Raw genomic sequence first — 25,423 nt, 5'->3', positions numbered from 1 at the left:
TGTTTCTGACAACATTTTTATACAACATTAGAGATCGATAACAACTTCAGTCATTGATATTTCTTTACTAACTAAACATAACTTAAGACATAAAACATAACTTTATACAGTTTTAAATATGCTGGTACAATTCAGTACAAAAATAAAGGCAGTGAAACGTCTCCATACACAAACACCATCACGTCATCAGTCACATACGGTCGCTCAGAAACACATGAATGCTGGCTGAACCAGTTTGGCACTTATATAACAAAGCATGACTCAGAAATACTGTATGATCATTTTGTTTCTTTTTTACCACAGTGAAAGCTTTGATTTGGAGCATCCATGGACGCCGAACGGCCACTAGATGGTGCTTTGGATCCACAGGAGGAACTCGGAAAAAAAAGGTCAGAATACTTTCAGATGCTCTTCTAATTAGTTTGTTTTGATCACCTTGGTGCACATTTAGAGCAGGAGCATCTTTGTTATTCATGCTACAATGTCCTTTTGAGAAAGTAGTCCACATGGTCTCTTGCTAATGATGATACCAGGATGTCCGTGGCGAGTCCACCTTCTCAGTTGCACCTTTTCAGACAGAAAAAGCGCTCATGTCGGCTGGAAAAGACGCAATAAAGAAAGGAAATCCCAGTTTCTCATCGGATGTCCTCTCACGGCCACGACTGGTATTCGCACAAAATGTCCAGAGCACAATGTCTTATAATTCCCATATACGAATACAATCTCTCTTTCTCACACACACACACATAGACAAAAACACACTCACTCGGTTCTGTTCTTGACTCGTAAAGGCAGCGTGTGCTACGATTTATCCCCTTGGAGAACCTAAATCAAAAAAAGACAAAATCTGTTACAAATCAGCTTTCATAAAACAAATCTAGTTCTTACTTTGAGAGCGTATCCGTTAGTGTCCGAGTGTCCCCTGCATTAGTGATGCTTACCTACCTGGTTGCGAGTTTTGTGGGATTTCTGCATCAGCACCCTCCACTGGTCGTACAGCTTCATGGACATGCTGCTGCAGCCGTAGGCGTGTTTCCGCACCCAGCCGAAGAACTGCTTCAGCTCCCTGCGAAGGGTGGAGTTGGAATCCCCGCTGGACTTTGAGTCACAGGAGCCCGACATCAACCGCTCTGCATGAAGGGAAGAGAAGGAAGGGAGGAGAGACTGGAGTTAGACTGGCTTTGGTGTTCTGTAATGAAATATCTCGCAGAGCAGCTGTGGTAATATTTCAGTCAGTTATTGCAGGTTTAAATGTACTTAGTTACATTCCAACACCGCAGAGCAGAGTTATAGTATTAAAGGGGACATATCATGCTCGTTTTCAGGTTCATACTTGTATTTTGGGTTTCTGCTAGAACATGTTTACATGCTTTAATGTTAAAAAACACATTACTTTTCTCATACTGTCTGTCTGAATATACCTGTATTCACCCTCTGTCTGAAATGCTCCGTTTTAGCGCCTGTCTCTTTAAGACCCCCTCCTGAAAAAGCCCAGTCTGCTCTGATTGGCGTGCGAGAAAAATATGGTGCACCTTTGCAAAGGTAGTTCTCAAGCCGTGGACGGTATATCGACCCTTCCTAAGTCCCACCCGGAGGGCCCGCTGGAGTTCTGAGCTGAAGGAGTTTCTGGTGAACCTGCAGGATTTCGTCTGATTTCGTTTCTTTGTTTATATTATCTGTGCTTTGTGCCACCCAGAAGTATGTTGAAATACGTTTCTTTTTGTCAAGCTTGTCCGACCTAGCAACAGTAACTAACGGGACTTAGGATCGGTCAATTCTAATGAGTCTGCATGTGACATAGGAAGGGGAGCCAAATCTGAATCACATGTTTTCTGATCTAAGCAGCCCACAAACAACTGACTGGGTTGTCTGATTTCACAGTTTGTGGGTTGGTAGGCACTCCAGATACCAGATGAAAAAGTGAGTTTTTCATGATATGTCCCCTTTAAAGGAAAGAAGAAGGAAATTGCTCAACATGTGTAGTCTACTGTATTGTGTGCTCCAGTGTTGAATACACTGAGAGCCATGAAAAGTTCAGGCAATGAATGCACACAGTAACCGAGAGGAGCTTTCTTTCAGTCAATCTTTTGCCAAAATTCATGAGAAGTTCTGGGAAACCCTTCAAGTTTTCATAGTCGTGGCCATCATTCCTGTCTGTTATGATACTATTTTACTGAGCGGTTTCATTGTTAAATCTGGAGAGGCAACAACAGCAGGTAGCCTCAGCTTTATAGCCTCCTGTGGAGCAAACAGCACGAGTTAAATTGTGTTCAGTGTTCCTTTATTGGTCTTTTTATCAGTTCTTTGTGAAGCCCCTTTTGTGTTGCAACTAAAACATTACATAATCCCAAAAGTCTGGTTTGACTTTTTAATGTTTGGTTTGGCAATAACATGATTTGGTTTGGCAACGATTTTTGATTTGATTTGATTTGACCGATGCATCTGCCATACATAAAACTGCCAACGCAATGCATAACACGCTGGGAGAAGGGTAAAGAAGTGTAAAACAACACCATCTTCTGCCCAGTTTCCAGCAGTGGGAGAGAGCTGTGGGACCTGTGGTGCACCGTGATATAAAGCAAGTTTTAGTGGCACAAATTGCCTCTTAAAATACTCTCAAAGACTGAGATCAAGAGCAAGAAAATGCATTCTGAGTAGCCCTTTTGAGTTAGTGTGTGTGAGTGTGTGCTCACCACTGTGGGGTGTGGATGCAGCAGTAGGATGGCTCCACTCGCTCCAGATCCCAGCTTTGCGAGAGCCGTAGATGCCCACGGGGTTACAGCGAACCTGGAGAGGATACAACATTATGAACACGGACCAAATCTGAGCTACACACACACACATGCAACCAGAGCATTACTGTACCTGGACAAAATACACTGTTCCAGGTCTCAATCCAGCCAATCTACAAGATGTCTGATTCCCAACGTCATCCATCACCTGCAGGGAAAAAAAAAAGACACAAAAACAGAAGAGTTGGAGGTCTGACCGCAGTATTAAATACCAATGTGCTTGAACTAAAACACAGGGCAGAGTCAAGATGTAGAAAACACAACCACAAACCACGCACAGACCTAAGCATGCATGCACACCACATTGTTTAGTGACTCCTGATCAGCGTGTTTATGAAAATGTTTTAATGTGACCGTGCCTGCTGGGTAAAAATCTGCTCTCTATTACTTATTACGGAGCTGAGAAACACACACACAGGAGCGTGCACATGCACTCGACGAATACAAGACAGCAGAAATAAAGAGACGAGAGAAAAGAGACGCCCACACACTGCAGTTAATAATCTAATAGTCCCCACTTTCTCTCCGGCATTCAGTCTGTAAACACTTGTTAGGAACGACTACAACAGAAAACAGAGCATGGAAATTACAGGCATCAGAGGGCTAATGATGTGACGTGGGGAGGCCAAATCGGCAGACGTTACCGCTGAGCGTCTTTACGGCCATATTGAAGGCATTAACAGCTGAGATGTATCCCTCCATTCCTGAGCATGACCTCATGATTAGGGCCGGTTCAGAGGGAAAACGGCGTTTTGTTTCCACCACCGAACCCTTAAAGCCACTTTAAGTCTCCTCTCTCTTCCTTCGAAGCGGCCTCATCCCTCCGCCGCCTCTCCTCCACTCCCCTTCTTTTCTTCTTTTTCCACTTTGCGAGCAAAGACTTGCTTATATTACATCTGTGTAATTCCCCCTTAATTACTGGAGAATCTTCACTCGTACCCAGAGGACTCGAATGGATCCCGGGAAGCACCATCTGCGCGGCCGAAGGGTTTTACACTGTATTTTTCATTCATTAAATGTTTGAACGGAGGTATACACAGTGGCTCTGGCCTGTGTTTTTCTCCTGATCAAAACCCGACTTGTAGATTTATGGCTGATGAAAGTTTCTGAGCTGTTAACCCGTCTGGCAGAGGAGGCCTCAATCAGACTAGATTAGGGGTGATTACAGCATTAGGATGAGAAACAGCTGCGGAGATATATTTCTGTTTGTGTGTGAGAGACAAAGAGGACAGATTTATGTCTTCATAACTGGGTGTCCTTGTCCTATACCTTCCAGTCTTGGCTGTCCTCCAGTCTGTAGCGGATCTGGTATTTGGCCTGAAACAGGAAGTCTTTGAGAGCAGGCGGCGCCTCCCAGCGAACACTCAGCTGGTCCTCCAGCTGCCCGACGCGACTGACTGTCACCCCTGCTGGAGGGTCCGTGGTCACTGGAGGAAGAGGAGACGGAGAAGGTTATTAAGTAAGAAGATCTCATCGAAGATGAAAATATGTCAAAAATTAATCGATTAATCAAGAAAATAATTGTTAGTTGTAGCCCTGTAAAGGGGAGACCAATTTCATTCACATATCCTGAGGTCAGAGGTCAAGGGACCCCCTTTCCTCGCCAAAATTTAGCGCAAGTTAGGAGTGTTATTTAGCCTCGTTCACAACAAGCTGGTATGGCATGGTTGGTGCCAATGGATTCCTTAGGTTTTCTAGTTTCATATGTTGCCAGTATCTTCACTCTAGCTTTAAAACTGAGCCCAGTATAACCTCCAAAAGATCGGCTGCCCGTCAGATTTTTAAGAGATTAATTAAAAATTGAAAGTTGCGTTAATGTGTTAGAGAAATTGTAATTTGCGTCAATGCGTTAACTTTATCAGCCCAAATTTGCTAACATCTGATGTTGTTCAAACTTATATAATTCCTACAATGTTTATATATTTTATAGTGAAAAAGTAAAAATATATTGAAAATTTGAAAAACAATAAAGGAATAAAGAAAGTAATAACAGAGATAAAAACAAGGACAAAAATTAAAGAATGAAAAAAATGGGTCTCTGATGAAATCTGACAACCCGGAAAATATTTTTTCCCAATTAATCAATTAATTTGTTTAGTCTATAAAATGTATAAAGATAGCATGCCACGTTATAAAAATTATAAAATAAAGCATGTCAAAAAAATTGTAATAGTAGTAAAATAGTACATTTTACAAACAGACAAATGTCAATTGACTAATTGATTAATCGACTAATTGTTGCATCTAATTGTCTACTACACCAAACTGGTATATTTTTGCATACAGACAGGAGAAGAGGGATCTTAAAGCAGCATTACTTGCTTTTTTTTTGGCCACTTGGGGGCAGCGAAACAAAATAAAAACACAACATTGACATATTGTGACCATTTAAAGTTGTTATAGTGAACATGTTGGCAAACTTATTTACACACAGAGCAACATTATCATTCATTAGGAGTTTTGTCTTTGGCCATCTGACAAATGTAAGTCCAATTTTGACTGTTTTAGCTCAGTTTTGGTCTCCACCAACAATAAGTGGCTCTTTAGCCGCTAAATGCTTCACTGTTTTCACCATCTAGTTCCTAGTTTTGTCAGTTGTTTGGTGCTGAGCAGGAGTGTACTGATTTTTAACAGAGATGTTTCACTAAAAACAGCTCCCTGCTGCTGGAAATGAGGTTGATGACAGCGGTGAGAATAAACCAAAACAGTAGAGTTATGGGCCGGAAAACAAAAATAATGAGCTGAAAGATGCTAAAGCTCGGTAGAGCTGAGGGGAACTGTTTATAATTCTCTGCTGGTTCGTCACGACAAGCGACTCAGTTCACATTACATGTAGACATTAGAGCAGCTTAAAGGATTTCAGAAATATCGTAAAAAGAGTGTTTTATGTGTGTGACCTGCTGGATTTCTATTTATGTTTTGAGAAAAACAGTGCGTGACTATAATGTCATAAACAGTGCAAACTCTCAAATGCACAAACGATTTCATGAGAAGCACATACTGAGGTACCTTTTTTAATTTATTACATCGATTAACAAGTATATTTCTATCCTAAGAACTTAATGATACACTTCTGGTGGCCAGATGGCCCAGATTATCATTTTTAGCCAAGAATTCATTGCTTGAGGGGCTTCTTTCTACATTTTAGGGGTTATGTTTGCAGGGTCAAGAAATCCACTCAATTCAAATTTAAAGCGGTAGGAGTGATGTCTTTATGTGTAACAGCTCATTGAAGGATTGTTCAGCGTTGGCGGGGGTTTGTGGTCTCTGAGTGCCTTATAGTTTCTGAAGACTTGACTTGTGTGAGCTGGAAGAGGCTTTTTCATCTGACAACGATTATCTTTTCGACAAACAAACATGTGCTGACAGACCATTATTTTAACTTTGCTCGCGTTTTTTCGTTTTGGGCTTTCGAGATCGTTTCAATATATACTGCAGTTCCTTTTCATAATGTCATCCCTTACCAATAAACAAACAAGACGAACCCAGGGGAAAGAAGACGAAGATGGGAAAGATTCAGCGGAGGGGAAAAAGTGGGAGTTGACACGAGAGTTTCAGAGGACTTTGTTTCTGGTCCCCAGTGTTCGGAGGAACCGGAGACTCTCTATGTGTTATACTTCAGGCGTGTCAGTTCGTCCTCATGGGTGATTTTAAAAGTATAAACCCAACAGTGGCACGCAAAAGTCATCCATATTAGAAAAATGTTTATTTTTAACACAAAAGAGGAGAGTAAAACTAAGAAAACTAAAGTTTTAAAGCCTCTGGAGACATTAATAGTCCAAACCAATGACACGTTTAGGACAAATGCAATAATAATAATAACTGTCCATGTTTCAGATGAGAGAAGAGAGGAGTTTATAAAAATGCTAATATGGTTTCAGTTATTCCTGCGCTCACAGCAATTAAGCTTTACAAGCTTCTTTACAAGTGTTTTATGGACTTTCTTTGCTCCATATTTTTGCCTCTCAGGCTACAAAGAGGCTACAGCCATACCCCCTCTGATTGGTGGATGTTTGGACGAAGAGAGATGAGACCAGGACTGCCGGCAAGACTCAGGTCTGGAGAAACTACTTAAAAATCTTCTGCACTTTTTTTCAAATAAAAATAAATAGTATTTAAAGGTGCTCTATTTGATATTCAGAGCATTAATATAGCATCAATCAACTATTGTCTATGTAAAGATATAGACCAGTATTGTCTACCTGAGCAGAGAATGAAGTCTCTCTCTCTCTCTCTGTGTGTGTGAGATGTAATCTGAGCTTCTCTGTGCTTTGTTGACATATTCGGGCCGGCCGCGTTTTAGTGCTTTGTCGTTAGGGCTGGGCATCGTTTAAAAAATGATGATGCCAGTTAATCTGTATTTTTGTTTACAATCAGTAAAGTTGCTGGAATTGAACATCATTAAAAGATTAGACAGTAAATGACAGTGCTCTCTGTAATAAAGATCCAATATACTAATATTATTTCACATAAAGTATGAGGTCTCATAACATACATGGCATTTCAACATGTCCTATTTGACTACCTTTAATTCGCAGAGCCTGATAATAAATGCCATTCAGATATTTATTCTGAGAGATTTTGAAGATATTCTATGACGTCATTCTTGTTTGTTTTTTTCAAGACAATTGTTCTGTAATCACAATAAAATCCAAGATATCTTTGGATAACAATATAATTAAAATAATTGCAACCTTCTGTAGTATAATTAGAAGAGAAAATGGTTTAAATGGTACTTTTAATAATTATTTTTGTCTGCTGAGGAAATGTGTTTTTCCATTATACATTATGTGCATTTGGCAATAAAAGTCAGTGAGACATGTCAAATTACAGATGAATCACTGTTAACATATATATTATGCCATCCCTTAACATATCCTCGTCTCAGAGTCAGACGGCGATACAAGTTGCCTCTCGTCTCTCGGTTCTGAGGGCTCCCCGTGACTGAGGAATGCAGAGAAAACTGTAGGTGTTTCCGCCTCGCCTTCATAACTGATTGGACATGACCGTAGACGCGAGTGACTCACAGCAGCACCACGTAGGTGTGGTTGCTGTGTTTTATGACCCGCTACTGTTGTGGAAACTGCATGAAAAGAATGGCCGGGGCAACCTGAGTGAAACAAAAACCCCCACGCTCACACAAGTCCAGAATCCGCCTACACTCTGCCTGCCTCTGTTTCTATACTGTTACTAGGCCCTGCCCTGCCCTCGGGGTGTGTAAACAGGTGTGTGTGCGTGCATACATTAGGGAACGGAAAAGGGATTACAGTTTGACGGACACTTGTTTCCGTGCCGATGACGTGTTCAACCCCGAAACTCTATATGGCCTTCCTCTCGGTACATTTCACCGACACCGTTAGCAGCGTGTTGAACCAGGTGAAGAGCTTCGAGCTAATCAGGTTGTATTATTTCAGGTCCAAGTCTTAAAGCCTCAAAGCCCTGAATCTCCTCAGGCCTCGGGGGGTCTGCGGCCGGCTCGGAGACGGGATTAGGTTCGAGGATCAGTCTGGCACATTCCAACGCTACATAAAAGGGGGTTAGCGAGTGTTTTCTGTGCGTGTTTTCTGTATGTGTGTCCAGTGAGCATGAGTAAAGAGAAAATGAGCTCATCAAAAGCGAGGGCGTTTCCATTCGTCATCCAGGTGTGTGCGTGCATGTGTGTATCATTGTGTGTGTGTTTTGAGAGGATAATGAGAGAAAGAAGAATTTTGATCTTGTGGTCCACTTGCTTAAACCGCACTAAGCTAGGCAACGGACCACATAACAAAGCTTTAAAAGGAAACACCGCTCAGTTCCTATCAGTGTAAAGCTGGATGAGTACTTTCTCCAAAAAGCCACAGAACTCAAGCCAATGTCCTGTCTGTGGGAATAAAAGCCAATTTAAAGCTAAAGCGGAAGTCAACCTGTGGGTCACAAGATAAATCTGAGGGGTCATGAGATGATAAATAGGGGCAGGAATGAACCGCTTAACTAGCAGTTGCCCTCCTCGTTTCCCTTTTAAGTAGCTTTAAAGGTGCTAAATGCAAGATTGGAAGCATCTCTATTGCCTCCGCACGGCTCTCAACGTGGTCACACTCTAGTTCTCACTCGAGTTGAAATATTTCAACTCCCGCAAATTTGACATTCGTGTCACCCGGCGTAAATTTGCGTCTCTTTGTATTGACTTTTTTTGTAATCGTGCCGCGTGAAAAGTTCGCTTCGCGCTTGGTTTGAACGTACCGTAACAGTGTTAATCTGGAGGGGAACCGGAGGGTGGGTGCTACGCTTCCGCGGCAGCATTAACAGCTGTAACCGCCGTATGAGAGCAACGGCCGTGAGCTAGTCAGTGGGGCACGCTCACATGCACAAACATGCACTAAAAGCATGCACGCACGCCCCGGCTATGTCAACAAAACATGAAGAAGCTCAGATTTCAACACACACAGAGGGAGAGTGACTTCATTCTCTGCTCAGGTAGACATTACTCCTCTATATCTTTACTTAGACAATAGTTGTTTGCTGCTATATTAATGCTCTGAATATTGTATAAAGCACCTTTAAGGTTATTACATAATTTTATTCCACACATCTTTAGAAACTTTGGGATCCCTACTAGCTCTATACTGTAGGTGTTGCTATGCAAACATGAAGTCACTGCTTCTAGCCAAGAAAATGTCTGGCACATAACCCCCTTTACAACCACAAATTGTTGTCATTACAGCAAAATGTTCCACCTGATTAAAGAAGCAAGACACGACGTGTTAATTAATCCGCTTTAGATGTGCTGGAGGGCATATTTTTTTATGTTTCGTCTAGATCTTTGCCCCCGCTTACAGTCTCAATGCTAAACTAAGATAACTGCCTCCTTGCTCTGAGACATGAGAGTGGTATCAATGTTCTCATCTAACTCAAAAGCAAAATGTCTAACTATTCCTTTTAATCAACGGATACTAAGATAAACTAATCAATCCTTCAAACATGTTCAAAGAGTTAAAGAGCTTCTTCTGTCAGGAATACATAACTCACTAACATATCGCCGCCCACACATGATCAGCGGTGAAATCACTCTGCACTGGCTGTGCCATCGTTGTCCTCTGGGGAGCGCGGTGCCTCCCGACTAGGCGGAAGCTCGGCGTGGCGCACTGCTCGAAATCGCCATCGAGCGCTTCAGTTCACTTCAGAAGTTCAGATTATTTCAATTTTGACCTTGTGTGCCGCTGACCTTTCAAAGCGCAATCAATGAGATGACAGCTGCAACAGATGTTTTGAATGCTGATGAATGTTTTTTTCGATACCTTATGATTCTGTAATTTGCTTTTTGTCTTTGTTTTAAATTGTTATGTTTTGTTTTATCTCTGCAACCGTGTAACTGTGCTGCTGCCTACCTTGGCCAGTACACTCTTGAAAAACAGATTTTTAATCTCAATGAGTTTTTACTCCTGGTTAAATAAAGCTTGAATAAATAATAAAAACAATATATATATTGTGCGATTTTGAACTTTTTATTATTTTATGTGGAACCATAGACGACTATGACAACAGGGAGAGGGGAATATCACTAAATCCGTCACTGATTGAACTGCTCACAAGTCGTAGACGTGTACAACCTGTGATGAGGCGTCGCAGGTCTAAAAGCCTGGTATCCACTGTCCTGTATTCTAGCCTGAGGGCTCATTGTCACTGAGATCTAAAGCTCTGAAAAACAGTTGAAGAAAGAGGGTCAAAGTTCACACTCACCCACGTCTAGGATGTCGAGGGTGATGACGTCGGAGGTGGCCCGGCCCAGCTGGTTGGAGGCCTCCACCCAGATCTCGTAGGGCGTGAAGAGGTGCAGGTCCCGTGTGATGCTGCAGTAGTAAGGCTGCGTATGAGTGTAATCCTCACACTCCTTCTCTTTGCCGTACCACCTGGGAGCAAAACAGAAAATACTCAAATAACTCTTGACAGCATTAATATCCATGAATAATGCATGCGATATAGAAGTTATTGTATAATGTGTAGCCAGTTTATCAGTCACAAGTAGTTTTATAAGGTCCTTATTTACACTAATCTGGCTGCAGTAAGAGATCTCCCTGCAGTTGGCACGAATGCAGGCACTCCATGTCAAACCATTTCCCCTTTTTCTGCTTTTAAATTGCTGATTTAATTATTTAAAAATGTGACCAGAGCTTACAACCCATCTGAAACTCATTTTCGGAACTGTATCGTTCCCAGATGAAAACCCGTTTTCCTAATTCTCATGAGATGTGACTTTTCTACGAACGAAGGGTTTCCACCCTCTGGCAGCTACCGCTGTTATTTCTCTTAAAACAAGATCTGCCAAACAGATAAGGTGTTTTCTCTGTTTCCAGCTTGTTTTTTGATGCACGTCAGCATCATAAAAACATCTCCTGAAATATGTTGATTTGGACTGGGAACATTGGCAATAGGCAAAACTGTGGGCTCAACCTCATTCAAATTGCAACAAAAACAAACTCAACGGATTTTGTGTCCTCAAAATGTTCTGAATGAGAGAACAAATAGTCCTGAGGAATTGTATCAACGGAAAGTTTCGCCTAAATATAATCCGACCAATAACGACTTTTTAGCCAGATTTCGGTGACCATACAAGCCAACATTGTTGTGATTTGACCATACTGTATTTTTCCTTGAAGAATCATTGGTCTGGTCTCATTCCACCCAGATCTGGTCCTATTCTGATCTGGTCTGATTTTACGCAAATATGGTCTTATTCTACGCAAATGTGGTCTTATTCTTCTCAGATCTGGTCTTATTCTTCTCAGATCTGGTCTTATTCTACCTAAATCTGGTTTTATTCTACCCAGATCTGGTCCTATTCTGTACTGGTCCTATTCTACCCAGATCTGGTCCTATTCTGTACTGGTCCTATTCTACCCAGATCTAGAAGATGAACTTGATAACGGAAATACTGAGTGGCCTTACAAAATCACTGTGTGTGAGTGTGTCTCAGTGTATCGTTCTTCATTTTAAGGTGTGTTTACATTAACTTATTTTTTAAGTTTTATGAATCATGGAGAAAGTATTGAGAGTATTTTGAAAATACTCCACTCTAAAGTAACTTGTTTTTTCAGCCCTGTCAAATACCAATTACAAAATACTTAAAACGTAATTGTATTTCAAAAACAAGTAACAGAAATATGGCCCATGTCAGATTTTAACCCTTTAAACATGACATTATTATTGTCAATAGGGCGGATGTTGGCCGTTTTGAATTTCCCAGTTTTCAGGGTTTTCTGGTCCTGTCTAGAAGGTAACCCGCAAAGTGAGAAAACTTGCAAAAACGTGCAAAAACTCTCACTGCCCAACGACCTATCTTAACCTTAACCAAATCAAGGTCAACGCCCAACTTAAAAACCATCTCGCGAGTGTTTCGCAATTTGCGTGTTACCTTCTAGACACAACCGGATTTTCCCTTCAGATTATCCACTAAAACTTTTTATATGTCAAAGAGGATACCTTTAGGGGTACGATACAAGTAAAATAGCTTTTGCTGCAATTTCTGTGAGGTCAAGTTACATTATTGCTGGACTACTAACTAAGTTGGATGTTTAGCCTATTTGAACTTGAGGCTGGTTTTGCTTGGTTTTCACTCCATTCATCTATATGGCATAGTCACTTTACTATTAGAAAGGGTGTGTTGTACTAATTGAACCAATTGAAGTGGTGTGTATATGAGCTGATTTTCAGATACCCTAGTGAACTGAGTGACTTGTCACGATGTAGTGTAGCTGTAGTGTCTGTGCGTATTTACCTGAGTTTGTACTTGAGCGTGTACTGTGTGCTGATGTTAGTCTCTCCTCTTCCTCCCGGGGCCCAGCTGCATGTCAGGTCTTTGGTGTTCCTGGACCAGCAGGTCAGATTGACCGGCTTCTCTGGAGGCACTGGGACAGAAAGAGGGACAGGTGGGAAGACGGGGGAGAAAGGAGAGTGAGAGACATGGGTGAGGAGAGAGGAGAGTAGCAAGTTACCTCTGAGTGTAATTCACCCACTGGTGATGTTCCTCAGAAATTGGTGTGTGTTTCTCTTAATTGGTGGTGGTGTGTGTGTCGGTGTGTGTGTCGGTGTGTGTGTCGGTGTGCTGTCTGATTTGGTCAGACTCGGGATCCCTGCCAACATTCCTCGTCTCTCAGGACACCGGGTGCTCAACACCAGCGTCGCACAGAGATTAGGATCCCGACTGCATCTCCTCCATGTGTGTGTGCGTGTGTGTGTGTGCGTGTGTGTGTATCTGACAAAAGGCAAGCACGTGTTTCTTCATGGTTTAAGTTTTTGTCATTTTTCATCTCATCACCTTTCGCAGTCTTAGAAATGCCAGGTTTTTTTCTGTGTATGGGAACTGTAAGAAAAGGAGTAACAAAGATAAAGCTGTGTGTGTGTGTGTGTGTGTGTGTGTGTGTGTGTGTGTGTGTGTGTGTGTGTGTGTGTGTGTGTGTGTGTGTGTGTGTGTGTGTGTGTGTGTGTGTGTGTGTGTGTGTGTGTGTGTGTTCATGTACTTCTATCTTTAAGAGGAACATTTTTAGAGTGAGGCTACTCCTTACTTCTTCAAAGGGCTCTTTGAGAGTTTAAGGATGCGTCCAGTTTATTACAATGTGCGTAGCTTCAGCCATCATTTCCATCGGTGATAATAAGCAACTAACTCTACGCAAGGAAGCGAATAAGAGTATTTCCCAAAATGTCAAACTATTTCTTGAAGGTAAGGATTGACCCTGGAGAAAATAAGGTTATTTAAAGGTTATTATAAGGCAGTGGTTCCCAACCTGGGGGCATCAAAGATCACAGGGCCAGGATAAGTCTGCTCTGAGGTTGTCGAAATTAGATAACTACAATCATAATAACACACTTACTGGATCATTTATAAAAAAGTCTGTATATTAAACTATTTAAAAACATATATTTTGTGCTACTTAGTAGGCCACATTCTGTTTAAACCCTGTATTTGTGCACAGTTGCAGCTAAAGATCAGGCTACACTAATCTTATTAGCATTATACTATTTGTAGAAGAGCCCAGCGGTGGCTGCGTAGGATTGTTTCCAACTTGTGTGATCACATTTCTAATAACTCCAGGGTGTTGTAAAGTCCAAAAGTAAAAAATGATTGGGAAAAAAGATAGATGTAATCATTTCCAAAAATCACAACATGTGTTTATCTAACAAAATATTCTGCTTCAATCCGTATTTGTTGGTGTTTAGCCCTTCAAAAACAACATTTTCACTGCGGTACAAAAACTGTTTGCTCTCCCGCTCGCCACACACAAAGGAAGGCCCGCACGGACGAGTTATATTCATTAAACACAGCTGATTTATTTAGAAAAAGACTAATTTAATACAATGAATCACATTATTCAAATCGAGGATTTTGTTTGAGGATTTAAATTTTTTTTTAGGGTTATGATGTCAGAAAATATGTTTATTTAAATATTTTCTTAGATACAAGTAGGGGGGCTTCAAGGAAAAAAGGTTGGGAACCACTGTTATAAGGGACTACATTGATAAGATCGCCCAATAACGTTCACTGTAAAAAATAAAGTAATTTAGGAGCCAGGCAATGCATTATGTAAATGCTGGTCCTGGTAGAAATACAAACACGTGTGTGTGTAGAATGTCCTATGACCGTGTGCTGTGTGAGTGATTGTGCGAGTAATGGACCACACAGGTCACTGAGGCCTCTCAGGAATACTAAACATAAAATACAGCCACAGAGACACGTTAAAATCTGCCCACTGCTTCCTTGTTGTTTCCCTTTATTCCCATTTCCTTCTCACTCCTCTCACTCTTCTACCCTTTATTTACCATTTTTCATTAACTGACCGTGAAGCAGAGACATATTCCTCAGAGAAATGTTGGCCAAAAAAACATACACACAATAAATATACTAATATAATGACAAACTAAAAAATATGGACCTATAACAACTGACAAAGTTGAACTTACTGCCGACGTAGAGGCAGGAGCCGGCCAGGATGTGTCCCTTGTGGTTGTGACAGACCAAGTTGTCGCCGGACGTCTGCCGGGAGGCGTTGAGTCCGGCCAGCGTCACGCTGAGGTTGGTCGGGCTCAGCACTTTGTACAGCGAGCTGGGCAGCTGCTGACCGTTGAGCGTCCAGAACAGAGAGCTGGCGTGGACGCCGAGGTCGGGGTGGACCCAGCAGCTGGCGGTCAGGTTGGACCCCATGCGGAGGACGGGGTCCTGGGGGTAGATTACTGCTACATCTGGAGGAGACAGACACGTTAAGGTCAGTTTACTCGCCACTTCTACTCAGCATGTGAGAGCAACTGTATAACGTCGTCTGTGGCTCTGATGGACCTTTCTAAAGTCTTATAACAACCCTGCTGATGACAGCAATGTGGTAATAATGTGAATTTTGTGATTTGTTGCCTTACAGTTAAAAGGTGACTGGTGGCAGCTGACTCTCAGATGGTGGTACAGAAAAACAGTCCCTAGCTTGATGAAACTGTGACGAAACTATGGCAAAAAAAAATAAAGTTAAGGAAATATTCACTGGGATGAATTACCTATCTGAAGCAAGTGCTATGTTTCTGCGGGTTGATTTTCATGCTAAAAAGTGGGAAAAGGTTTAAAAACTTGGGACAAATGGTTGTCAATAATGTAAAGCAAGCACTATTTGGGGGATAAAACATGTGAAAGTTTAGTTTTTTTAAAGAGCAGCTGTTTAAACACTGTTTTCAGTTTCTTACTTTTATGCATTTGTTTTAATTGTTTGATAATTTCTGCTGTTTTTCATCACTCTTGCCTACGTTTGTTTCTCTCACTTGGCTTACAGTACTTGGGTACTGATGTTTGCTTATTTGTCTGTGTGGTCTTGGGTTTTTAATCCTGTAAAACATGTTGGTAATCTCTATAGGAACGTTGCCAAATAAATAAATACTTTTGCTATTTATCATTTGTTACAGCTGAATGTTAATTTACAACCAAACAAGTGGCAAACTGCAAAATAAATTATAGTTAGAGAAACTCTTTTCTCTGAAGGACTTTAACACTCTATAGCACTTAAAAGATATTTTTAAATAATATTTGTGAGTGTTTTAATTACTGTGTCTGTGTGTGACGCCGGCTTTGAGTGACCGAATCGTGTTGTTTTGATGTTGTATATTTTGTTCTCAGGTTTCAGCTCACGAGAGAACCAAAGAGATTTAGAGAGTTGACCTAAGTAGACGGCTTTATGAAAACAAGTTAAGTCAGACGAGTTCTATGCAGAAATGACTGCGCAGTGAGAGTCAACACTTTGTCAGACCACAACAAATCTGCGCCTGGGGGCCACATCTATTCAGATGCCAGCCACCTTACGCTGACAGACTTTGTGTGGTCTTTTATGTGGGAGCCGCCTTTGAAGAAGTTAAACCTGGATCTTATTTTCCCATGTTTTTTGTGTCTAACTACTGACACAACAATTTTCTAAATTGGTCCAGTATTGAGGGAGAGCGCTGTAGAGGGCAGCTGCTCGCGGCCTGCAATATGGTGCTATTGGGGCAAGCTGGCACCGTCATTTAAATCCACTAAAAGTGCTTGTTTTGGCCATGACAGACTCTGATTGTAATTATAAGTCTCTGACATTATGGAAAGAGTCTCGCTCAAGGAAAAGTCTCGTTCTGAAATCTGGCGAGGTGACGTGACGGTGGAATAGTGGAATACATCCACAGTGGAAATGCGAGTGCCAGCCGGGCAGAGTTTGTTGTGTTGGAGTACAGAAAGCATAGCTTACTGTTATCCAAAAGATTTTCAACGACATGGATGAATATTTAGATGATTTTGACAAAGTGGATGAGATCTTTGAAGTTAATTTATTTGAACCAGAGTACACGGATATCCAGTATTCGCAACGAGACTTCTCTTTGAGCAGGACTTGGACACAAAAACAAACCGACCGGATCAAGAGAAAGATAAGAAAAACGTTTTATTCCTACGTAGGGTCCTTTCCATAATGTAGTCAGACACTTATGATAACAATCTGAGCCTGCTCAGTAGCAAAAAACAGCACTTTTAGTGGACGTAATGCTACATTGATGTCTCCCGGTTGCCAGTTACAGCGTTATCCCTCAATGCTGGACAAAGTTCAAACATTGTTGTCTGCGTTAGCTAGACACAAAAACATGAGAAAACACTGAAGTTACCCTTTAACTCAACTGTAAATCCCCACTAATATCAATATCACGACCCCAGCTCCAACACCTCCACACATTTATGCACACACATGAACACAAACAAACACCCTCACAGATGGAGGCTGTCTTTGTCACCGGATACGGCGGACATAAAGGGGGACCGTGATTAGCCAATAATATGCTGATCCGGCTGAATAACAATCAGTGTTTATGTATTCCTGGCGCTGAGGACGGGACGGTGCCCCAGAGCGGGGTGTGAACACCCCTTCCCTCCGCAGTTCAAACGTTACAGTGATAGACACAATTACTGCTGTTTATTGTCTCTACTCGACACGCTCACTGGAGGAAATGGCTTGTAAAATATTATTTGTTTGGAGAGGCTGAGGGTGCTTGGAGCACAGCTCTGATCAGGGCAGGGGATGAGTTTAACCCTGCGAGAGAGGAGGATGGAGATATTGGGCATATGGGGGTCTCCACTGACATTTATGGCTGATTTTATGTCTTTGGTGGACTGAAAACATGTTTCTTTATGACATCCTCTCCTCTTTCTAAAGAACTATTTACTCTCCACTCTTCCATGCAACAGTTCAAGGAAAGCTTTCCTCTGTGTGCTGTTCAATAGACGTACATGTGGAACATTTTGAGGGGCCAGTGCGGACGAGCCAAGTGGAAGAAGTCACGCAACATTTAGTGACAATGAGCCGTGCAACACCATCTGAAGGGAGACGGAGGAGACAGCGGCAGATTTTAGTTTTTTATATAAAGTTTATACAGTGTATAGCAAGGCTGTCAAAGTTAACACGATAATGCATTAAAGCAATCGATCTTTCAGAGGTTGTAGCGGACTCAGTTTTAAAGCTAGTGAAGCCACCAGTGAAGATACTGGCATCATATGAAACTAGAAAAACAGAGGAATCCATTGGTACCAACCATGTCATACTAGCTAGTCGCAAAGAAGGATAAATAACGCTGCAAAGTTACACTATATTTTGGCGAGTAAAAACTGGCATGGCCATTTTCAAAGGGGTCCCTTGACCTCTGACCTCAAGATATGTGAATGAAAATGGGTTCTATGGGTACCCACGAGTCTCCCCTTTACAGACATGCCCACTTTATGATGATCACATGCAGTTTGGGGCAAGTCATAGTCAAGTCAGCACACTGACACACTGACAGCTGTTGTTGCCTGTTGGGCTTGAGCTTGCCATGTTATGATTTGAGCATATTTCCTTTATGCTAAATAGAGTACCTGTGAGGGTTTCTGCACAATATTTGTCATTGTTTTGTGTTCTTAATTGATTCATATATATTAAATATATACATACATTTGTATAAAGCAAGCATATTTGCCCACTCCCATGTTGATAAGAGTATTAAATACATGACAAATCTCCCTTTAAGGTACATTTTGAACAGATAATGATGCTCATATCGGGAGAGATGGAAGATTATCTTTTTAACATCAAATCAAATTAGGCCAAGAACAAACAGGAGAAATGGGACATGTACCGGAGGATATGAGAAGTTAATTTCAGGTTGAAAAAAGCTGATTTTTTAAGGTTTTTGTGTGTTTCAGAATCGACTATTTGGTATTAAATGATCATATCCAACCTCTTTATTTGCTAACAGAACATTTAAACTCAAACCGTTATGGGATTATGAGCTGCACTAAAAACTAATTATATGTTGGTAAGAAAATTCAACATTTAAACTGTTTTATATCAGTGGCATCTGTAAACCACAGCACACCGAGTAAAAGGGAAGCGCCCTCCATTATTACAGTGAATAAAACAGTAATGACCAATTAGGCCCTGTAATAAACAGCAGGGCAGCTTATAATCAGGTCCCATTGTCTTCGGTAAGCCCCTGAAACTATACTTTCTTTTATTAGCACCTTTCAAACAGGATGAATAACAGGAGATCCTCTCCGAGGGAGCTGCTCTCTGCCAGTGAGCTCACCATAAAAACTAATCCAGCCACTTAACGGGGGAAGCGGACATAACTTTGATTTATTTACGTTACTGTGCATTAAGCTGCCGGTTAACATTCTCCAAACCCCGAGCAAATGATGTCACTGTTTTGTTGCGGTCAGTAAACCCCCCCCACCCCTTGCTCTCCCTCCATGTGTTAAACGAATTATGGCCTGGACTTGTTGAAATTCAGCCTCCTGGGAGATGAGCTCTCTCTGCTGGGATACAACAGATACACTTGAGCAGGAGCACATCAATAACAGGAGGTGTCAAGTGGACAAAGTGGCATTTGTCCTTTTTTTGAACGTGTCCCAGAAATCAGCCAGAGTGGATCCTGTGAGCCCTCATTATGCAAGAGTTATTTTGCACTGGGAACATACTTCAAATACCGTGTTACCCAATGAAACATCACTTTATGTGTTCCTGTTTGGGATTTACATATTTTACCCTCCTACGGAAGCCCCATATCTTTACTCTTAGTGGAGTTAAAGTGACCTTTTAGTGTTTATTCTCTTTTAATCACTATAAGTTACAGGGGTGTAACGATACATCTCAATTGATATATTGATTCAACGATTTAGTGTAGAGTTGTTTCGATACCGATACCGATAGTATCAGAAATGCATCCGATACTGCCCAAAATTTTGTATCGCCGATTACGTCAGTCTACACACCGATGCGATACCATAATTTATTAACCCAGAAAAAAATCTATTTGTTTAACTGGAAATCAATTCTTCTTCGCAGCTCCAAAACAGTAACCTTCACTGTGCTGTCGCCCTGATCGCTGCCGCTGGTAACTACTGTCCACTATCCATACATGGTCAGAAGCAAACAGCTGACGATATCGGCCGATATATACCGCAACCTCAGGTGTCGAAATCGGTATCGGGAAGGAAAAAATGGTATCGGAACATCTCTAGTTTAGTGTTGTCACGATACTGGAATTTCTAACTTTGATCCAATACCTTGAAAAATATTGATATTTAATACCATTTTCAATACCACTAGGAAAAATTGACACAACATTGAGGGCATACAATTTTAGATTGTTATTAAAGGATAAATAACAGGTTTTAGGTGTCAACTCACTCATAGCTGGTACCCGTGTATCGATACTGCAGAAAATGAGTATTGAAAACATTTCAAATATTCAGCATATTAGTATGCATCGATACTACGGCATTTTTTACAACACTAGATGCAATATCATTGATGTAAAGTGAAAACATACATATCATCATCTTTATGTCTTTATTTTGAAATTGCCCCTTTCTATTTATTCTTTTTATTAAAAAGGTTTTTTTTGTCATTTCAATGTCATAGTAATAAAGCCGGTAATAAAATTGTCAAACGTAGTTGTATTTTAGTTGCTTTTTGTGAGTTGATATATAAATGTAACTGATTGTGTTAAATGGACATATGATTTAATCGTATTGTAGCAGACTTTGTGATATCAGCAAATATCGTATCGTTGTTCAAAATATCGTATTGTGATGAAATGTACCTACTATAACATATATAATAATATAATAATAACCTACAATAAGATTCCTATAATGTTATTATCAGGGCTTGCAGTTTTTATGCAGTGTTCTCACTGACTTATATCCTTCTCAAATAGTAATTATATCCCATATAATATCACTATAATAGTCTTTTCAGGGCTTGTAGTAGTAGTTTGCAATGACTAAAACAATAAATCTTCTTTATCCCACATTGATATCACTATTATATTCCTATAATATCCATATCAAGGGTTGTAGTTTAATGTTTGCATTGACTAATATCCTTCTAAAATAGTACTTATAACCCATATGATATCACTATAATAGTCTTATCAGGGCTTGTAATGTTTGCATTGACTAAACAGTATATTTTCTCTATCCCACATTGATATCACGATTATATTCCTATAATATCCATATCAAGTGGTTGTAGTTTAATGTTTGTATTGACTAAAACACACTTGTATAATGTGTTGCACTGTTGTGAAATCCACTTTTTGCATCTGTTTTATCTTTAAAAGCATGCAGCCCATACTGTCACACACAGAGAGCTGTTTACAGTGAGATCTCTGAGGTGACACATAAGAGATTCAACTTGATCTTTAGTGGCCATGTACTGTACTGTACCCAAACCAGAACCAGAACCAGAACCAGAACCCTTCCCCATGCAAAGCCACGACTTTTGCGCATCGATGGACATCTGTGTGCTACTTACGTGTGGACAAGGACAGCACGCCGGGAGTGTGCAGCAGCAGCAGGAGGAAAAGACAGCAGATATCCAACAAGGCTCTCATTTTCCACCTCACAGCTCCTTTTTTATATAAATATATATAAATCTCTGTCTTGATTCCTCTTGAGTCCTCGTGTTGTTGTGATGTCGCCTTTTTTCCTCTCGATCCTGGATAGAAATTACGCACAGTGTGGAGAGAGGAAAAACAAAAAGCTACAAGAAGACAACTGAGAGGACAGAAGGAGAGAAGGAGAGAAGGAGAGCAACTAGACAAAGTGTGACCAGCTGGAAAAAGTGGCCCTGTGTGAAGCCATGAAGCAACACGTCCTCAGGAAAAGGCTCAAAAGAGTGAGTATAGCTCGTCCTGGTTGCACTCTTTCCTCTTCTTAATGCTTCCTGCAGCTCAAATCATACACAAGTTCATACTTTATAAGCCCCTCCTCTCTCTTCTCTCTCTCTCTCTTTCTCTTCCCACACAGTCGCCAGTCATTTCCCCCTCTTTCCGTCCTTTCACTGCTCTTTTTTTTCCTCTTCAACCTCTCCCTCTCTTCACTGATGGGTAGGGGAGTCCATTCACTTTCTGCTAGGGTTGCTTCCTCTTAGTTAATTAGTCGACTAATTGGTCGTTTTGGTCTTAGTCGACCAATATTTCTTTAGACGATTGAATGCTTTTTTTTTTTAATGCTGAATTTTTTTTTTATTTAACCTTTATTTAACCAGGAGTAAAAAAAACTCATTGAGATTAAAAATCTCTTTTCCAAGAGTGTCCTAGCCAAGATAGGCAGCAGCACAGCTACACAGTTGCAGACATAAAACAAACGTTTGCATTGACTAAACAATATATTTTCTTTATCCTACATTGATATCACTATTATATTCCTATAATATCCATATCAGGGGTTGTAGTTTTCTGTTTGCATTGACTAATATCCTTCTAAAATAGTACTTATAACCCATATGATATCACTATAATAGTCTAATCAGGGCTTTTGATGTTTACAATGACTAAAACTGTATATTTTTTTACACAGTTGCAGACATAAAACAAACATAACAATTGAAAATGCAAATTTTAAAATCATAAAGTATCAAAAAAAACATTCATCAACATTCAAAACATCTGCAGCCAGATGTGCCTGTTTCCAAATCAAAACCATGAATGAATTATTTCCAAGAAACTTGTGAGCACATCTCTGGTAAACACGTGGTGCTTTTGTGTGATTCTTTGTCGAGAAACTTGATTAAATCAACTAATCGATTAGTCGACAAAATCGCATCAGTGTTAGTCGACTAAGAATTTGTTCGGTCGAGGACAGCCCTTTAGTGATTTGCCATGACTTCTGAGGAAATTAAGACTCAAAAACATGGCTGACCGAGAGCAACCGCATCAAGCTGCTCGTCTCTCTTCAGTCCAGCAGACAAATGTTTTGGCTTCTGGAAGAATTCAACGGCTACAAAGACATGTCCTCACTGCTGTATATTTACAACAGGTTACTACCGCAGGGGAGTCCGAGTCCATTCACTTTCACTGAATCACTGAATCACTGAGTCACTGTGTTAGTTTCCATGCCTCAGGTCGCTGTTTCACAGCTTTCACCATAGCAGCCTGTTGACTCATTGACAAGTTACAGGAAAGCAAAGTGTCTTTTTGTGTAATTTTATCTATTTGTCCATGGAGAGAGTGACACACAAACACACAAAATAACTCTTTGTACCCACTTGATTATGATGTTTTCTCTTTGAATTGTCAGTTTTGACTCAGACACGACAGAACTGTATTATAATGGTCAAATAACATCGGAAACAGCTGGCTAAATATCTCTTTATGTCCACACGTTGTGTGTTGGATTGAAAGAATCTGGTGGCCCTCAGTTGACCCATAGTTTCCAATAAAAAAATATTATAAAAAGTTAGATTTTCACATATTTTTTTTATTTATTATTATAATGCAGGTTTAAGTGCTATTTAAATACTGTGAAAATATTGAAACGTTCAATCCATGGAGAAATACACACAGCCCGTATTCAGAAACGGTGCCTTTAAACGAGCCCTCAGGATTTCTGTAACTTTGTGATGTCACAAATATACAATATTTAGACCATTACACAGTTTTAAAAGTAAATATTCTAAATGTGTCCCAGTTTATTTCTGGTTGCGTCCGTAATTCACATACTAAAATGCTATTTATTACGTTAAAAACGTATGTGAGATATTTAAGTATGTCCGAAACCTTAATGTGAAACTAATAGTACGCAAATTGCATACTATATTACGGTGAAATATTACAGTATACAACCACTGGACACCTGGGCAGCATAAATATCCCACAATGCAGCTTGGTAGTGACGACAATGTTCATAACAGACGTTGAAGGACAGCTCTGTCACATCAATAAAGCTTCAACTTAACTGTAAGTATAAGATTTCACTTTGCTAGAGGTAATATTTTAATTAATTCAGACTTTGGTTCTCACAAACCGTCGTTTTGGTCACATGAGGTTGGCTCGGGTTATCATGGTTACACGTGTCCAACCGGCAAGGAGGTTCTCAGGAAGTGACAACGTAAATTACTGCTCAGTGCGTCCGATAACATACCTTTTACTGTTTATTCACACAAAAATATGTTGAACGATAATACACCTATTGAGAATGTAGTGTATAGTATGTGAGTTCGGACAAAGCGTAAATGACATCAGCTGACAGGAAACAAAGTGGACCCAAGCTGTTACCTAGCAACACAATTCCGTTGAAATGAGCTAAAATGGAGCGTTTCAGACAGAGGGTAAATACAGGTATATTCAAGCAGACAGTACAAGAAAAATAAAGTTTTTTTGAACATTAAAGCATGTAAACATGTTCTAGTAGAAACACAAAATACAAAGTATGAACCTCAAAATGAGCATGATATGGGACCTTTAAACATGTTTAATCTGAATAGAGCCTTCTGATATCTTTTCTGACCTTTTGGTTTTTACAATCCACCAAAGTTTAAGTGGGATTCCGTTAACTGTAGGACGATTTACAAACGTTTAATGTAACTTTTTATAGAAATAACATATCCCTCCTCTTACAAATGAAAAGGTGAATACAGGAGCAATAAAATACATTCTTAACAGTCTGGAGCTTTGCAGCTATACAGCCTTACTTGGTCTGGTATGACCAGTAGCTTCTGGTGGCTAATGTTTGGTCTTTATGACGCTTGTGCTACTTGTGCTACTATAGTACGCTACTTTTTAGCATTCAGCATTATCTTGGGGCTGCACAAAAACAGATGATAGTCAGACTTCAGATAGACGTCTACATTCATCTATTGCACAAAGCTGTTTAGTTCTGGACTATAGAGTAGGACTAATCTGTTAGGGCTGCCCCCTCTTCGATTAGTCGACTAATCTGTCGTTTTGGTCTTAGTCGACCAAGATTTCTTTAGACGAATTAACTTTTTTTTTTAATGCTGAATGATTTATTTCCAAGAAACTTGTGAGCACATCTCTGGTAAACACAATATTTAAATTGGTGCTTTTGTGTGATTCTTTGTGGAGAAACTTGATTAAATCAACAAATCCATTAGTCGACAAAATCGCATCAGTGTTCGTCGACTGAGAATTTGTTTGGTCGAGGAAAGCCCTAGTGACTTCCCATGAATTCTTGGGACTTTTTTCACAATCAAAAACATGGCTGACCGAGAGCAACCGCATCAAGCTGCTCATCTCCTTTCAGTCCAGCAGAAAATGTTTTGGCTTCTGTAAGAATTCAACGGCTACAAGGACATGTCCTCACTGCTGTATATTTCAAACTGGTTACTACCGTCTCTAAAAACTCTTTCCCTTCTTATTACTCGCTACACAATGAGATATGTTTTCCTGTTTTTTTGTGCCATTTGGTGCCAGCGGTCAGCAGGTTTCACAGACTGTTACCATGGGAACATGGTTCTTAGTTCAGCCCGGGGGTCAGGCGGCTAACTTTTTTAGACGTACAATAAGTCAATCTTAACTTGCATTAATCTAAGAGCAAAATTAAGACCAGCCTTACAACATGACTGCTGTTCAACAAAAGTTACACAGTCTAGCTTCAAAGTGGAAATTTAGAGAAAAGTTAACCTCTTTTTCTGTCATATTTAACATGAAACATGACCCCGTGGTTTATTCTAAAGGGCATCGATGTTAAGGAAATAAGAAAAACAGGTTACTCTTTCTTTACAAACAATAAACAATGATGTCAGGGTTTCGGTCCTATTGTAGGGAAAATGTCACTATTGCTAAATAGACATTGACTAAGCATGAGTCAAAACATGAAACCTCAAAAC

The 25,423-nt window shown here is 40.4% G+C and overlaps 1 protein-coding gene across 2 annotated transcripts; it reads right to left on the bottom strand.

Moving 5' to 3' along the window:
* crlf1a (cytokine receptor-like factor 1a) lies at positions 1 to 21,562 on the bottom strand. Of its 2 annotated transcripts, none has more exons than XM_074661467.1 (9): positions 21,107 to 21,562; positions 14,724 to 15,002; positions 12,544 to 12,673; positions 10,509 to 10,678; positions 4,062 to 4,219; positions 2,866 to 2,940; positions 2,694 to 2,787; positions 942 to 1,130; positions 1 to 825 (listed from the first exon to the last, which is right to left on the bottom strand). In XM_074661467.1, exons 1-9 carry the CDS (start codon positions 21,183 to 21,185, stop codon positions 809 to 811), a joined length of 1,191 nt encoding a protein of 396 aa, XP_074517568.1. In that variant the 5' UTR covers positions 21,186 to 21,562; the 3' UTR covers positions 1 to 808. The 2 variants fall into 2 exon arrangements, with proteins under 2 accessions (XP_074517568.1, XP_074517566.1); XM_074661465.1 differs by having other exon boundaries at positions 946 to 1,130; positions 21,107 to 21,561.
* Positions 21,563 to 25,423: the final 3,861 nt, after the last annotated feature.

The sequence above is a fragment of the Sebastes fasciatus genome, chromosome 15 (genome assembly GCF_043250625.1).
Source record: "Sebastes fasciatus isolate fSebFas1 chromosome 15, fSebFas1.pri, whole genome shotgun sequence".
NCBI classification, from domain to species: Eukaryota; Metazoa; Chordata; class Actinopteri; order Perciformes; family Sebastidae; genus Sebastes; species Sebastes fasciatus.
Note: the sequence above shows the minus strand (reverse complement) of the source record. Positions and strands in the feature narration are given on the sequence as shown.